At 43.7% G+C, this 16,279-nt stretch overlaps 1 protein-coding gene across 1 annotated transcript; it reads right to left on the bottom strand.

Moving 5' to 3' along the window:
• Positions 1–221: 221 nt before the first annotated feature.
• On the bottom strand, positions 222–10,245 carry wnt7aa (wingless-type MMTV integration site family, member 7Aa). The gene is made up of 4 exons (XM_010744259.3): positions 9,442–10,245; positions 8,958–9,184; positions 6,279–6,550; positions 222–2,558 (listed from the first exon to the last, which is right to left on the bottom strand). The coding sequence occupies exons 1-4, from the start codon at positions 9,510–9,512 to the stop codon at positions 2,079–2,081; spliced, it is 1,050 nt and encodes a 349-aa protein (XP_010742561.1). The 5' UTR covers positions 9,513–10,245; the 3' UTR covers positions 222–2,078.
• Positions 10,246–16,279: the final 6,034 nt, after the last annotated feature.

Genomic DNA, 16,279 nt, shown 5'->3' with positions numbered 1-16,279 from the left:
ATGTCAGAGTAATCCATCAGCCAGCAGCTCCTCACTCCCACTGCTCAGCGAGGCACACACTGCTGTGACACCGTCTGCACCGCAGAACCCTCAATCACACCCAACTCCACCCTGACTGCTCCTCGTGATGAAAAATGTGTATTAAATACAAAATGACTTCCTTTTGTTCATTCTGATAAAACATTTATTAAACAGACCAATGAAAAGACAACTTGGTTTTACATAAACAGGACAACAATGACCTGTGATTTAAGAGCACTACAGCAGTTGGGTGATATCATTTCATCAGTTCAGTTTCTGTTTCTGTTTTATTTCTTTTGTTTTTGTGTTGAACTCTGGTATAGTATGTTCAGCAATATCAAAAATGTCAAATGATTTACAGCTGGTGCATCCAGGTCCACCTGAACATCCTAGTTTTGTTGCCCCATCTATTTCCCCACTCACTTCCTGTCATCTCTCTGACTGAAGGCACAAGGCCAAAAAAGGTTCATATGAAATGATACCCAGCCCTCGCTGGTGTTAGTAAGAGATTTGATAAAAAGCACAAACTGCCTATTTGTGTTTGACCGTATAGAGAGCCGAAGTGAAAGCGTATCTCCCAAATTCTGTTCCTGAAGTCTAATGATCTCCTCATATTTACATTTATATTTACACAAATGACTAAAAATGGATGTAAAAAGCATGGTTTTATGTAAAATATTTATTTACGTGCATGTATTATTTTTCTGTTTTTGCTAAGCACCACAGAAGACCTTTGCTGGTTAAACTTTACAAGTTCAACAGAGGACAGTTGAGTGCCTACGGCTAGTCAACAGAGATTACAGTCAAAAAGATGGAAAGTCGACAAAAAACCATGGGTGGATATCATAGATACGGGAGAGACCAACAGTTACGCTGATATATTACTGGTGTGTTACTGATGTGTACCACTGGCATACCGTCAATAGCAAAAGCTGTAATAGATAACGGTGATAGTAAATCACATGAAAACATTTTTAGAGAGACAGATCAGGACTTTGGCTCTCTATCGGCAGCAAAGCCAGGTGATATCATGTGTCTTGAAAATGGGTTAAAAATCACAATACCGCATATTTCAGTATAACATTATTATATTCTGCTGCTGACGAACAAGGCACATTTGTTCCAGTGGGTCATTTCCTTTTTGAACTCAGTAACTGAACAGTTAGAAATACTAAGGGAAAATATCTTACATAGAGACAGAAAATAAATAAAAAAAACATATTATATAAAAATAATCTCTTACAAAATATATTCTATCAACCAACATTAAGGGGAATTTTTGTCTGGAAGCTCGCGTTTGCTTCTGGTGGTGTCAGCTTTAGCTTCAAGAGTCAATATGGCTGCTCAGTCACAAACTCCATGACTTTCCAGACAACTAGCAGCAAACTGTAGGAGGGGAGAGGGGACAGAAACAAGTAGAAAACAATACTATCATACCGAGCCCAGGATCAGTAGTTTCATGTTCCCCTGCTAGGCTTAATGCACATAAGCTGCAGGGTCTCAAATATGTCATTTAGTCGAGTTCAGTTCAGTTTTCAGCTCCAGTGTGTAAAAGATGTCTGGTTAAAAAAATGTTTTTCGCTTATAAGTGCACTTGAATATTGTTTCACTAAAATGCCTAAAAGGCGTCTACGCCAACTAAAAATGTTAACAGATCGTCAACAGTGAATTTTCAAAATCATCAGTAGTTTGATTGAATAAATTATTAGTCTATCAATCACTGTTTGAGGTGAAGCATGCCAATAGACCAGTGTGGCTTGCAGAGAAGTCAAGCCTGGGGCATGAAATGGAGTTCAAATTCTAAAATAAAAACACGATTTATGAGCCCATAGGTTGAAGTCCAGTGTCATGGCAGATGTCCATTGGCATCAGTATAATCATCACATGTTGGAGGAACTGGTTGTCGTGACGCCAAAACAGGAAGGCAGTCACTCCACATGTGTCTGTCAGCCACAGACAACTCTTGTTCTGAAATACACGAACAACATGCACCCACACACACATTCACGCAAAGTCCAGTCTAGCTGTGCGTCTTAATACACATCCAATAAATATTTCTATTTACAGGTATACACCTCTGTCCTCTCACTGCAGGTGTTGCATTTGACATAGCAGCACCACAGGAACTTGCAGTTGCACTGCCAAACGCGGGAGTATTGGTGCGTGTTATATCCTCGACCACAACACATCAGGTCGCAGCTGTTGGGCTGCAGAGCCGTTTTGTTGCAAAGGCGACCCTGTGTTCCCATGCTGCCTGTCAAAGGGTCGGCCTCGCAGTAGTTAGGAGACTTCTCGATGTAGACTAACTCCGTGTCCATGGGCTTGCGGTAGGAGTGGGGTTTCTTAATCTTCAGGAAGGTGGGGCGCTTGTTGCGACTAGCTCGTACCGGTTCCACGTGCACAGCCTGGTTGTACTTGTCCTTGAGCATGTATCCCAGCTGACGGAACTTGGGGAGCGTCGTCCAGCATGTCTTAGTGGTGCAGGATCCTGACACACCATGACACTTGCACTCCAGGCGCATGCCCTTCTCCAGAACCTACAACATGGAGGAAAAGTTCAGGTGAAGTCTTCCACACCTTCATCTTTCAGCTTTCACTCATAAAATTCCACAAAAGATAAAAAAGTTCCACCATTTCACACTATTTCTTGCAGTGTGTTTGTTACTGTCTTTCTATAATGAGCGGGTGAGAAACATCAGAGTCCACAGAAATACTCAGTCGAACATATTGCATGAATAGTTCAACAGGTTGAGACAAAAGTTTTCTAGCATTCCAAATGAATGTAAGCATTCCAGAGATCTCAGAGCTGCTACAGTATGTCACCCTATGGCTAGTAGCTATGTACGTGCCATTCTTTTACAAGACAGGTTGAGCCTCAAAACACACTCATGGAAGAAACACTCATAGAAATGTATGGAAACTCTCTGACTCCGCACATGTCATGTTATTCACTGTTATGATTGATAAACATCTTTCAAACCTCTAACATTACGCTTTGAGAGGTGTCTTATATTCAAACACCAGGGGCTGAACAGCAGTGGAATAACATGAAGTTTTTAAAATAAAATCAGCCAAGCATGAGTGTGACAGATACAGCATCCAGCCATGTAACAAATATGAAAACAAGCAGGCAATGAGGGGCAGGTATATACAGTATATGTCGTCTGTGACTCCAGACAAGTCAGAGAAAATAAACCTGGCGATGTCATAGTGATGTCATCGGGGTTATCTTAACTTGGAGACTTTAATCTCTAATGGGTTGTTACAAACTGAGGTGTGGAGTTGGAAAGATGTGAACATTTACCAGCCAAGAGGGTCTAATAAGGTTGCCTTGTGGGAAATGTAGGATACAGGGTTTCCGAAGCTTGAACCCATGTACCTTTAAGCTTCCTGCTGTAAAACTACAATGATGCTGAATCACTGATTCATTTGTATTTTTAATTAATGCCTCCAGTTAATTAAAAAACAGACAGAATTACAGACAGATGAGTCAGTTAGAAAACCAATAATTGAATATTTTTATCAGATTTCTTTCTTCTGCATTCAAGTACAGATTGAAAGCATCCATTGTCCTCTGCGTCCACACAGAAATCTGGTGTTTGTTTTCATGGATCTACTGTATCTAACTGCTTTACTGTGGATGGCAACAATGGAGAAACGTCTCTTTGTATATCAGAATGAAGTGAATCTGTAAAAGTGACAAATTCAGACAGGAGCTTGGTTAATTTACGAGTTCTTGTGGTGACTAAAGAGACAGTTTGGTCTGTGACCACGTCGATGCATTTATAGCGAGCAGATTGGCAGCGGTGAAAGGCCTTTTCAGGGTTAGAGTGGAACCTTTCCGTGTGTTTGGCAAAGCAGCCGGGGTATTCTCTGTGTGCCTCGGGCTGAATGACATCAGCTTACCCTCCTTCCTCCTCACTGAGTGGGAACCCTCGCTGGCATTAGAGAAGCCTCACTCTGCTTTTTAATTATTCCACTCCGATGTAGCCTCAGACTTTCTGGAGTCTCGTGGGGTAATTGTCAAAAGCCTTGGATGCATACAGCTTTGTGTGGTCATGCCCCCAAGACCTGACAAACATTTAATTCATGGAGTTCAGTGAAGTGAAATGCCAACGACGCTGCCATTGTTTGTCTAACAGAACCCGTGTAAGCCTCCCGTGGCACCTTTTACACTATTGTTTATTCTTCTCAAGAAATTTGAAGGTTGGCACTCAAAACACACACTGACATCATCTCCAATTTAACATGAAAGCCTTACTACAATAATTACAGAGGTATCAGTTTAGCACGTGCATATTAAAAGATTCACACACAGTATCACATTCCAACTGATGCCAGACCTCAAATATGAAGCCTCGTCGAGAGATGAAAGCGCTCGTCTTTCCTCCGGAATGAGGCCACAACCTGTCACTATGACACTGACATGAAATCTATCTCTGCATATTCACTGCTCAGCTTCTCAGCTCTTACATGCAGAGCCCTTTGGGAGGTCGTCCACATTTTAATGTATGTTTCTCTGATAAAGACTAGTGTATATATTTCCACAAAGACAAACAGCAGAAATGTTTAAACTGAAATCAAATGTTTTCCCTGAAAACATCTGAAACAATTCAGCTAAATCCACGATGGGGTCAACTGTCATGCTCATATCTGTGCGATAAAAGGAGTAACTGAAGAGCCATTGGGATTCGATTGTTGCAAATCTCTCAGGCCGCACTGGGCTGCAGCTACCACTTCTTAGGAGATGAACCAATAATTGCTTGTTTTGCCAGGTTAGCTGTTTCCAGTCTTTATTGCTAAGCTAAGCTAAGTGGCAGTTACACATGCGAGACTGGTAAATAACTCCTCGTGTGACCCAGGTCAAGAATGCAAATGAGCATTTTTCCCAGAGCTCTTCCATCAGTGTCAACCTTTATCCATGTTCAGATCTTTGCTACAGAGCTCTATTAGAAGCTATGCTATCACTCTACTACATCATTTAATGTTCAAGATTCGTGAGCTGCAGGTACGTTTGCATTAACCTTTAAAACTAATGGAAACAATTTGCTTTTCAGACATTAGTGCAGTGTTTTTAGAAGTCGTCCTTCAGACCTACACTGATCTATCACATGGCTGCTGTAACTTTAGTGAATAGATTGCTTTCTTGTGGGGCCATTTTGTGGACAGTCGTGTAGTTTGCATTGATCTGTCTAAAGGCAAAGAGCATCAGGATCTGGCTAATGCACTTTTACATGCACACTGTCCTCAGTAACTCTTGATTTTACTCCATTTTTAACCATTTAGGAACTCTCTTGCTGCATTGTTGTAAAAAGTGACTGCAGATCATAGACAATAAGCACCCAAGAGTTAGAAACAAGTGTACTGATGGGATGAGTGACATGACGTGAACTGTGTATCATCATAAAAGACCAGATGATTCACCTTTACTCTACTCTCTGAGTATTACAAGTAATTATTTCCGAGTGACAGTTTGGAATACATAGTGAAGCCTCACACGTTCAGCTGTCACACATCCATCTACAGCTTTACATCAGCTGATGCTAACTTCTTAGCTACTGTTGCAGCGCCATCCCCCTGCATCAGAATCAAGTTTCTTAAAGTCGCCTGTTCAACATCAGCCTTTCATTTCTGAACAGCACTCAGAGTTCCCTGCCTCGGTGGCTCAGTGATCAGCCTCTGAACCAAAGACTCCGTCTTGGCTGTGAATGTGAAGGCTTTTGCCAAACTACGTGTGTCAACCGGCGGATGCACTGATCCGATACGCTGGATCTGGTGTCGGCCATGATGTGACCAATCCACATTAAGAACAGTTTCTTTGTCAGTGTCATTATAAAATTCAGTCTTTCCGTTACCAGTTACATTCATTCAGTCGTGGCAGGTTGCCTGACTCAGTTTTTAGTGACACAGTAATCCCTGGTCTCATGTTACCTCACATAAACCTGATTCCAAGAGTTCCATGCAGTATGTATACAGATTTGAAACTAGGAAAAAAGAGCGCTCTGGTGTCAGATCACTAGACGGTATTGGCAGATATCCTGGGTTGAGGTATGTGACAGATTGTTCAGGGAGCATCCTGCCACTCGTTCGGTGCATGCTGGGATACCGCTTGAAACAATGTACAGCAAGTAGTGTGCATAAATCATAGACATCTTAGATGTTCCCTGATTTGTCCAGATTTCTTAAGATCTTCTTGCTGGTTGGTTTTGGACCTGTTCAAACTAAATAAAAGGTTAGCTGCAGAATAACAAACCTACCTTGCGTCCCACTTCATTGTTATGTAAATTCATGAGCGTCCTGGCATTCTGCTTGATCTCCCGTGCATCCACAAACACCTTAGAGAAACCCAGGCCGTAGTGGACGTCGGCAGAACAGCCGCCCCACTTCCAGCCCTCCTCCTGGTTGTAGAAACCCTGTTTCTCCTTGTCACAGCCGCAGCCGCTCAGGCTCCCCTGGGTGCAGGCCGCAGTGACTGCATGGGCGACCCCAGCAGCGATGATAGCGTAGGTGAATGCAGCCTCCTTACTGCCTGTGATAAAGAGAAGACATTTTTAATCACAATTGCCGGCAACAGGATTCACTATTTCAGACACTGTCAAGCCTCCTTACATACCTGGCATAGCTGCCTCAAACCAAATCATAAAATCCATGAGTCAAGCCAAGTCCAATTCATTAATCAAGCTCTCTTACAGCAGATAAACTTCTGGATGAACTGGATCTTGCAGAAAATATAATGGAGCTAATTCTCGGGAAGTAGCTTGGCTTCATTGTTGAGTTACAATCAAAGAACCTGCAGGATTGTGACTCATCTTTAAATCTAAAAGCACAGCTACACATGTTGGCCGATTAACAGTGAATCTGTTGAGTACATTTGGTAAAGATGCTTTCAGTGGGAGGATCCATCCTGTGGAGGTGAAGCTGAGAGGCATGCAGAGCCTCCCTCCATGGATGGATTTCCACTCCATAAATCTGAGTGCTTCAGATCAACTGCCTCTTTTAATTAAAATGGAGACATTTCCTGTTGGACCACACGTGGAACGCATCCAAAGATGATCAGAAGTACATGAAGAGCACTCCAATAAAGTCATCATCTTCAACAATTACACATCCATACAAGGATTTTAGATCATTCTCTGTCACACAGTGGATAAAATTCTGTGCTGTCATACTCACATTCACTTTCAATTGAAAAGACAATTTCAAAGTGCAAAGTAGATCAGACATGGAGCATCTGGCCATCGAACATGTAAAGATATTAATCCGGCTCTCTGATCAGCCGGTAAAGAAGCAGCCTGTACCCACAGAGAGTTTCTTCAAGTAGCCAGCTTAGTGGGTGGGGAGGATACTTGATCCTAATGCCAAAATACTGTACATTGCTGCATCACTGCCAAAAACAATCCTGAATTGATGTGTTCTGTCAGTTATCAGTGTTCCAGTCTGCTGAAACAAAACAATGGATTCAGACAGACTCTGTGAAAGGGCAGCTGGACCCTGAGCACCGCTCGAGACGACCTGCCGGCTCCTGGAACTCTGCCTGATTGTATAAATCTGGGGTAAAACCTGGATTCCTCAATCCTGAAATAAGCTTTGATATGCATAAAAAAAGGTGTAGCTCTTGCCTGAAGCAGTGGTCTAGAAAATCAGTCGACATAAAACGTCTCCTCTTGCCAAAGCTGCAGGACCTGGAGGTAAATTTGTAAACCTGGAAGAAAGTACTTGTCTGAACTTGAAGCTTTTTTTTTTGGGGGGGGGGGGGGCATACAGGACGTAGCTGAGAATAGGTGGTGTAGGTCTGCAACAGGAGGTGGAGGGGATGCAGAGAATCACAGTGTGTGTTCGCTGTAAAAGATGGCAATGTGTCACCTCAACCGTTCCGATCACAGATGACTTCATGAGGACAGGAAGCGTTATCACTGTTTCTACTGACACATCAAACAGGAGATCTCACAGCTTTAACTGTGGGTTAGGAGACTCGTCCAGACTGCACTCGTATTTGTTGCAGCTAATACTACAAACACCTCGGGCAGTATGATATAATATAAGGCCGTCAGGTACAATGCAGCAATCAGCATGAATTAAAGGCTCAAACGAGATGTGAGCTGTAATCTTTAATGACACTTGCTGTGAGAAATGACACTGAGCTCTGCATCTGTCTCGGATGACAGTGGAACACCAGTGTGTTGGATATGACTCTTTCCACAGTCCTGTCTCTGGAGCAAGCATCGCCTCGAGCCTTATTCCACACACAGGACCAAATCTGTGGCTTATGTTCCCACCATGAGCAGATGCACAGAGTCTGAGCTTCAGACTCTTGTCAGTGTCAGAGGTCGAGCACCTCGGAGGAATTCCTTTTTTTGGGGCTATTTCTGGAACAAATTATAGCAATTGAAAACTTTTTCACGACTTCCTAAACGCTTGCTCAGACAGTGCAAACTGTAAAGACAACATACAACTGAGAATACATGAAGAAAGCATGCTGTGTAGAACCTGTGCGCAAGCAACACACAATTATCAGGCCGCCAGTGTGCTCTTAGGCAGCAATTTAAAAATGGAACAGCTTATTTCTCAGTAATAACTATTTTATTAGTTAGAAAACTATCTTGTGAGCACTGTAACTATGAAAATCAAGGCACGCTGACATGTTGCAACAACGTCTTCATGGCTCTTTGGAGGAAGAACTCAGTGGTGAAGAGGAACTCTGTGTGAAAAAGCATCTAGAAGCTTTCTAACCTGCAAAAACAGAAACAATATTTCTGTAGTGCCGTTCAGATTCACACTCAGCTGCCCTGCCTGCACAGACCTCTATAGCAATAAGTGTCATGTGAGAATAAAGTGCAATAAAATGACTTTGAACCCATCACAGAACTCAGCTGGACATAAAAAGAACATTACATTCAGTCAGTGAGGATGTACAGGTCTTCCTTGGTGCAACATACCCACTCTGAGCTCTTTCCCGAAGACCGTCCTCTCTCCCAGGGCAGAGCAGTTCCAGCGTCCGTGTCTGAACTGAAACTGACACTCATTGATCCCCATCTGAACTCCTTCTCCGATCACTATGATCGCATCCGGTCGGCTCTGACAGATAGTCCTCTGACGCGGTGCCAAACCGGGGATTTTATTGCAGATGATGCTCGCTCCCAGAGCCACCACCGATGACAGACCCCTGCGGTGAAGGTGAGAGGTTAAAATGTGGCGTTTGTCCGTCTGGAGGCTCTGCAGGTGTTTGAATAACATGAGGAAATAGACTGTGTGTGATGGCTGCATGCGGTCTGGTGATATTATAATTAACGTGATGTGAGGTTAACCAGACCTTCACCTCATAAAATCATAAATCTCACATTTTCTTAAAGCCAATTATTTTAAATCTTTATCTTGTGTGGAAACACGCAGAGCACCTGCAGGACATCCCCCAAAACTCACCCGATTTTCAAATAGACAACTCCAAGGCACAGGAAAAAATGGAAAATCCAGCGCCGTGCCTTCCTACTCATGGTGCTCAGCCCCAGCCGGTGTGTTCACGCTCTGCTGTTGCAACAAGCAGCCTTATTTGTGCGCGGAGTCCCGGGGGGAGTCCAGGTGTTCCGGGCTGCAGACGGGAAGAAAGCTCCTCGGGACAAACCAAAGTTTGTGGAAATCAACTCGTCCTGGTTTCATTTGGTTGCTGTCCGGCGCTGTGAGCCTGTGCTGGAGCATTGGGGCTGTTGTTTTCAGGTAAAGCAGCTCGGCTCCTCACTGATCAGGCTGAGTGTGTGTGTGTGTGTGTGTGTGTATGTGTGTGTGTGTGTGTGTCTATGTGTGTGTGTGTGTGTCCCTGTGTGTGTCTACCTTTTTCTATCAGGGCGTGTTCTGCAGAGGATCTGCCTCTGAGCCGCTCACACACTCTCAGCCTGCAGGTACACGCTCAGCTCATCTGTCCTTCTCTATCTGACACACACACACACACACACACACACACACACACACACACACACACACACACACACACAGCTGCTGCACCAGATCTGGGTACAGTTATGACCAGGAGCCGGTCTTGGATGTTCAGCTCTTCACACACACACACATACTGTCCCCGGGCTCTGGATCGTCCTCCTCATGTCTGATAGACGAGCAGCTACCGGCACGGTTTTATTCAGGTTCCAGCAATAAACGCCCCTCCCACCGATCCACTGTTCATGACAAGTTTTGACCCCCCTCCACACACACACACACACACACACACACACACACACACACACACACACACACACACACAGTGTGAATGAACTGAACATACTGTATTAATTGAATATTTTTGCTTGAGTGTTTCCACTTTATGCTACTTCATACTTACTCCATACTCCACATTGTAAATATTATTAAATATGTTGTACTGTAAAAAAAAAAAAAAAAAAAAAAAAACTGGCAGCTGTGATTGCCAGAATTATTTTACCGTAATAAACTAACAAACACTGTATAACTTTTTCCTAATATTACTGTAAAGGATAATACTGTTGTTTTGTCATATAACTGACATGAACATACCATATTAATGCTGTATAAATAATACTTTTGCCATGAAATATTACAGTGTTTTCCTGTTCAATAAACAGTCTCCAAATACAAAATACTTTCTTTTGCATAAATCCCCTCAAAATGTTTCCATGAAATATGACTGTGTTTTACTGTACACAATAAAACATATTTCATCTTCGTCATATTTCTTTGACGAAAATGAAGACATTTTTTTACAGTGTGCACAGGTACACCATATAAATGAGTTGATGGTGGGAGGTGCTGTAGGTAATGCATCATTACTTATCCAGTAATTCTTTCATATTTGATCATTTTAATGCTCTTCATATATCACATGAGATTTTCTCCTGACTCGCTGACTTCATGGTGGTCTTCAGTGCAGGAAGAACCATGCTTTTAGTTACAGGGCTGCAGCTCCACCTGCTGACACAACTGTGCAACTACTACCATCATGTTCAAAAGGTCAAGGCCAGAAAATGAACCTGTTTGAGTGTGCCGGCACAGACCCAGGTGGACCACATGTGCCTGAACAGAACAGACCTTTGTCTGGACCAAGTACACGCAGAGATTTACTGAGAGAGCTGAGCTCTGATCTACTACTGGAACCAGCGCCGGTCCTGGCCACATTTGCGCCCCTGCAGCTCCTGTGGGGTGTTCCTGTCTGCAGTGGTTAGCAGCTGACTAAAGTGGCTCAATGATACACATGGGGAGTAAAGGCTGGTCCACGTGGTCTGATCCACCAGACATGTTACCGTAGCTCAAATTGCTAAATGAGTTCATGCTGGTTTGGATAGAAAGATGTCAGAACACATAGTGCACTGCAGTTTGTTGTGTATCAGACAGACAATGACAGACGCCACAGCACACCTTCACAGGTGTGGTGGAGTCCATGCCTCAATGAGTCAGGGCCTACACAACATTAGGCAGGCGGTCACATTATGGCTAATTGGTGCATTTAATGTTTGTGTGTGCACGCCATGCTGATTAACAGTCCACAACGTTTCCCAAATTCTACATTTTATTAGAAATAAAAAAAATACAAGAGAAGTTTATGATCACACGGACAAAACAAAGGCAGACACTATTTTCACCGTGAATTTATATCATAGAGTGAACGTGAACTTCTTTTTAGGAGACAAATATGCTATTGTTAGAATATGAACTCTTTTATTATAATAACCTTTATTTAACCAGATAAAAAATGCATTAAGATGAAGACCTCTTTCACAAGGTGACCTGGCCAAGAAAGGCAGCTGCACACAGAGTGATCAAGACAAACAACAATAACAAATAAGCAGTAAAAATTTAATAGAAAAATATTAAAATGTGAGGAATTGGCAAATAAAGTGGAGAAGTTGTAGGTACAGTGATAATTTAAGAACACAGGCACTGTTCAAAAGATTTGCATTGTCTTGTTTTAGATGAGCAGTTCAGTTTACCTTAAATTCCCTGACAACACATTCAAACTCGTGCATATCTTATCTTTAAAAAGATAACTTATTTATGTTATTAAATGTGATATAATCATGGTACATATGGTGTCATTTAAATAAGGTGAGTAGATGGCAGAAGAGTACAGAGGACAACAGCTCACCTGCAAAAGCACCGTGATCATTTTGATTTCGTTAGTCGAAACAGAAAAATAACTTGGAGTATAAAGTTGATTTTGTGACACGCCTATTCATTTGCTATGGAGAAATCTAAAAAGAGACCTCCTGCTTTATGGCTGTCAAACATTGTATTAGCTCCACAATCATTGCAGCTCAGGATCAACTCCAGAAACTAAAGAACACACTACAATGTCTGGTGAGAATAAGTTTATAGAGCTCTCTTTGAAGCAACCATGTATGAATACAGTAATCATAAATACATGTGAAGCAATGACACTCTTCAGGGAAGGCAATAGATTGTATAGTTATCTCCAAAACAGGGCAAAATCACTACCCTCCAACTATACAATCTACTACCTCACACTGTGCGAGCAGCTAGAGTCAAACATGTTGATCCAGGGAAGCCTTCAGAGGACACACTGACGTGTGTCTGGCACTTTGAGAAAGACAGTAGGTTGAATAGTTATCTCCCAGTGCGGGTGTGACCCTAAAACTATACAACCTACTACCTCATCCCACAGCGCAAACAAAGCCGTGCTCTGCAGGGAGAGGGCATCCGCTCGGACCAACAGGGACCAGCTGCTGATCCAGGACGTCTGACACGGAGTGACGACAGACTCACTGTGGACAGAAAGACACATGGGTGGGTGGTTAAAGGTCAGTCAATATTACAACAGCTAATTCAACGAACTTTAGAAACTTAGTCTTAGTCTGATTAATAAGGTGGGAATAATACAATGAGCAGTGAGGGTGTGTTTAAAAGCGGGGCTGCTTTTCGAGCAGCACAAACTTGGATGACACCCAGTCCTAAGTCTGAGACCCACTGTGCAGTTTGTTACGGGTAAAAAGCGACTGTAAACTCAGCTAATGAGAGAGAGCCTGACATACGCAGAAATGGGAAGGACACAGACAGCGGCTGATGATATGTGGCCATGTTCATACTTGAGCGTCGAGTAACAAAACAAGACAATCATAAATGTGTTTGTCCACACGGCTGATGCACTCACTCTTTAGTGCACAGATAACCGTAGACTGGTGACGGAGGCCAACCCGTCATGTTTATTTGAAGTTCAGGACCATGGACAGCAGCTGCCAGCACGCCACACATCAAGACCAAACTCCGTATGTGTCAGCTGTCCAACAGACATTATAGTGTGCACCATGTTGGTGTATATTCAAAGACAACTGGTCGTGTATGATTTCACATCTTCACGTTCCTGGTTTTGTCTGGCACACTGTGGTGAACCTTCAGACTTGTGTATTCGACAGCTCTCCCCACACACGATAAACCATCTCTGCTTTAAACAGCCAGTCAGGGACGAGCAGCACAAAGACCCGCCCTGTTCTGCCTCTTGTTGCTGCACTCATTGGTTTGGTTAGACCAATCAGAGAAAGAGTAGAAGAATAGTAGTATTTCATTTCATCCCTGCAAGTTAACTTGACTTCATGTATGAATTCCCACTGCCTCAAAAGAGCGCAGACCATCATCAAGGACCCTCCCACCCCGGCCATAGTGATTCCAACTGTTCCCCTCAGGCAGGCGATACACAACAATGAGAACACATACAAACTGACTGAAAACTGTTTTCATGCAAAGACCATCACAGCTTTAAATGATCACATGAAGTAAGCCATGAAATGGTGTATGTGCTACTCATTGTACATAGTACACATGTTTGACTCCTGCACTGAGTAATGCACTTACATTTTGTTATGCATTGCATAATGACAAATAAAGATGTTCTATTCTAATAAACAACAGGTAGTAGAGGTGAGACAGGACAGTACAGGTCTGCTTCTGAAGTGGAAAATTCAAACATTTAAAAAGTTACAGACTCTCGTAGAAACCACTATCACATCTCAGTAATTGCTGAATGAAGTTCACAGTATTTCTTCATACACAGACACTCTGCTGGCAGCCAGGTCCAGCACACTGCTCTCTTTCTCTTTGGGTCAACACAAGCCAATACCAAAATCAGGGCTGTTTGGTCTCGGGGGTTAGGGTGACCCCTTCCCTCCAGGAGCACCCTGAGGTGGTTCTAAACGATCAACACAGCCCACATTCAGCACCACGCCGATACAGCTAATCAGAATCAGCACCCTGAGGTCTGCATGAGGCGACACCTTCTCCATCCATACCACTCCATGGTCTCCATACATCTCCAAGATCCTGGAGCAGAGCTGGAGACCACATTTCCACTTACATGCACACTTACAGTCATGGTCCCAACTGTGGACGGAGGAGATGTGAGGCGTCTGCTCTGAATCCAGGTCTGTTGTCTTACTGAACTACTGACGTCCTCTCTGCAGGTTGTGTAGTACACTCTCCTGTCTGTGCTCCACTCCTCACCAAATACGGCACATCACTCGATCACACGCTACATGGACACATGGCGGGAGAGGAAAAATGTGGAAGTCTGTGATTCCAACAACAACCTGAGAGCCGGCAAACGTCTGTCAGATAAGCTCTGGGTCCAGGCAACATGTGTTACGACACAAAGCTGGTTGAAAAGTTTTCCTCAAAACATTTCACAGACTTTGAACGAAACTGTTCAGAATACATAATTCTATATCTGAAAATGTCTCCAGTCTTCTCGTCAGCGGACGCACTGAATATTCTACGTCCTGCTGGCACAAACACAAACCTGCGCACTTCTGAGCTGCTGCAACAAAACAAACACAATGATAAACAAAGAAGACCTCATCTCATCTGACACCGCAGAACTGGGCTGAACAATGACACAACTATTTATTTTAGACAACTATTTATTGTGGCGAACTGTCTTACATTTAGCTGACGGTTTTATCCAAAGCGACTCACAGGGAGCAACTTTGGGGTTCAGTGTCTTGCCCAAGGACACTTCGACGTGCAGACTGGAGGAGGTGGAGCGGGTCGTCCGCTCCACCTCCTGAGCCACATTATTAGTTTTAGATTGGGAAGTGAGTAGGGATGGGAATCGAGAACCAGTTCCGTGTGTTTCAATTCCATGGAATCGTTTGGCAGTTTATCTAACAATTCTCTTATCAATTCCAGCAAGCACAACTAATTACGGCACGTAACTTACGCAAGTTTGGCACGTGCAGTGCAATCAGTAGTAAACAATGTCACCCACTCGGTTCAAATGCTCCAAAGTTTGGCTGCATTTTACCAAAAAAATATGGCAACTTGCAATCATTGCAAAGTGGAGATAACAGCGTCGGGAGGGAACATGACAAACATGCAGAAACATTTGCGCACACAACGTGCAATATATTGAAATGAATGTCGTGTTTTTGACACGTTTCGGACTGGAGATGAATCTCAATCTAGCAGCAGCCAGGCTATGACCACCTCTGCGGTTACTACACATCGTTACTATTATCCAGGCTGTGGGCCTCTTTTGACCTCGCTGTTGGTTTTGTAAGGTCCTGATACTTCTAACTAAACAAAGTCGATGCTGATCAAACTGTTTGTTCTCATTTTTTTGCCAAATGAGAAACGATAAAGAATTTAATCGTTAAGCAGAATCGATAATGGAATCAGACCAATCTTATCAATTCCCATCCCTAGAAGTGAGGAACTTCATAATGAAGCCATGCAGCGAGGAGTCAGTCAGCCATGGAGCCAACAGGAAAAGGTGTGCTCAGACTAAATGAGACAGGACAGGTTCATCAGCAGCTGTCTGCCCTGTTCAATGTTCCATCTCTTGAAGCGTGTCCACACCTGAACCCGCTTCAGCCTCAGAGTATGTTCATCCTGTCTGCACACAGCCTCCAGAACAATGGAGGAAACCTGTGCTGGCTCTGTCGGGGAGCTGGCACACACTCAGGGGGCTTCTGTGGAGCTCTTCCCGGGGAACGTGCCTCTCACTGGGACCTTCAACAGGCAATGGAGGGCTAGCAAGGCTAGGCTACCTCTAATAATTAGCCAACGTGACTGGGCATTTGAGAGCTACGCCGCCCTGTTCGGACGTTTCAGCCGACGGTGAAGTCCTTCTTCTCGCGGCGGTTGTAACCCGCATCCACACAGCCCCCAGACGAAGCCCCGCACTCCGCCTGCTCCGCCTCTGAACCACTCCTTACGACCCGCTAGCTCGTTAGCTCGGGCTAGCTAGCAGCACGTTCCAGCATGGCTGTGCGGAGAAGCTAACGGCGGG

Source organism: Larimichthys crocea, unplaced genomic scaffold (assembly GCF_000972845.2).
Source record: "Larimichthys crocea isolate SSNF unplaced genomic scaffold, L_crocea_2.0 scaffold269, whole genome shotgun sequence".
Taxonomy (NCBI): domain Eukaryota; kingdom Metazoa; phylum Chordata; class Actinopteri; family Sciaenidae; genus Larimichthys; species Larimichthys crocea.
The sequence above is the reverse complement of the archived record's forward strand: the minus strand, read 5'-3'. Positions and strand labels throughout refer to the sequence as shown.

Bases quoted from the DNA above. Each gene is read 5' to 3' on its own strand.
- wnt7aa (XM_010744259.3), bottom strand. From the start codon at position 9,512: ATGAGTAGGAAGGCACGGCGCTGGATTTTCCATTTTTTCCTGTGCCTT. The intron at 6,551-8,957 runs GTATGTTGCACC...TCTTTATCACAG, and splicing joins CGGGAAAGAGCTCAGAGTGG to GCAGTAAGGAGGCTGCATTC. The intron at 2,559-6,278 runs GTAGGTTTGTTA...TCCATGTTGTAG, and splicing joins ACAATGAAGTGGGACGCAAG to GTTCTGGAGAAGGGCATGCG.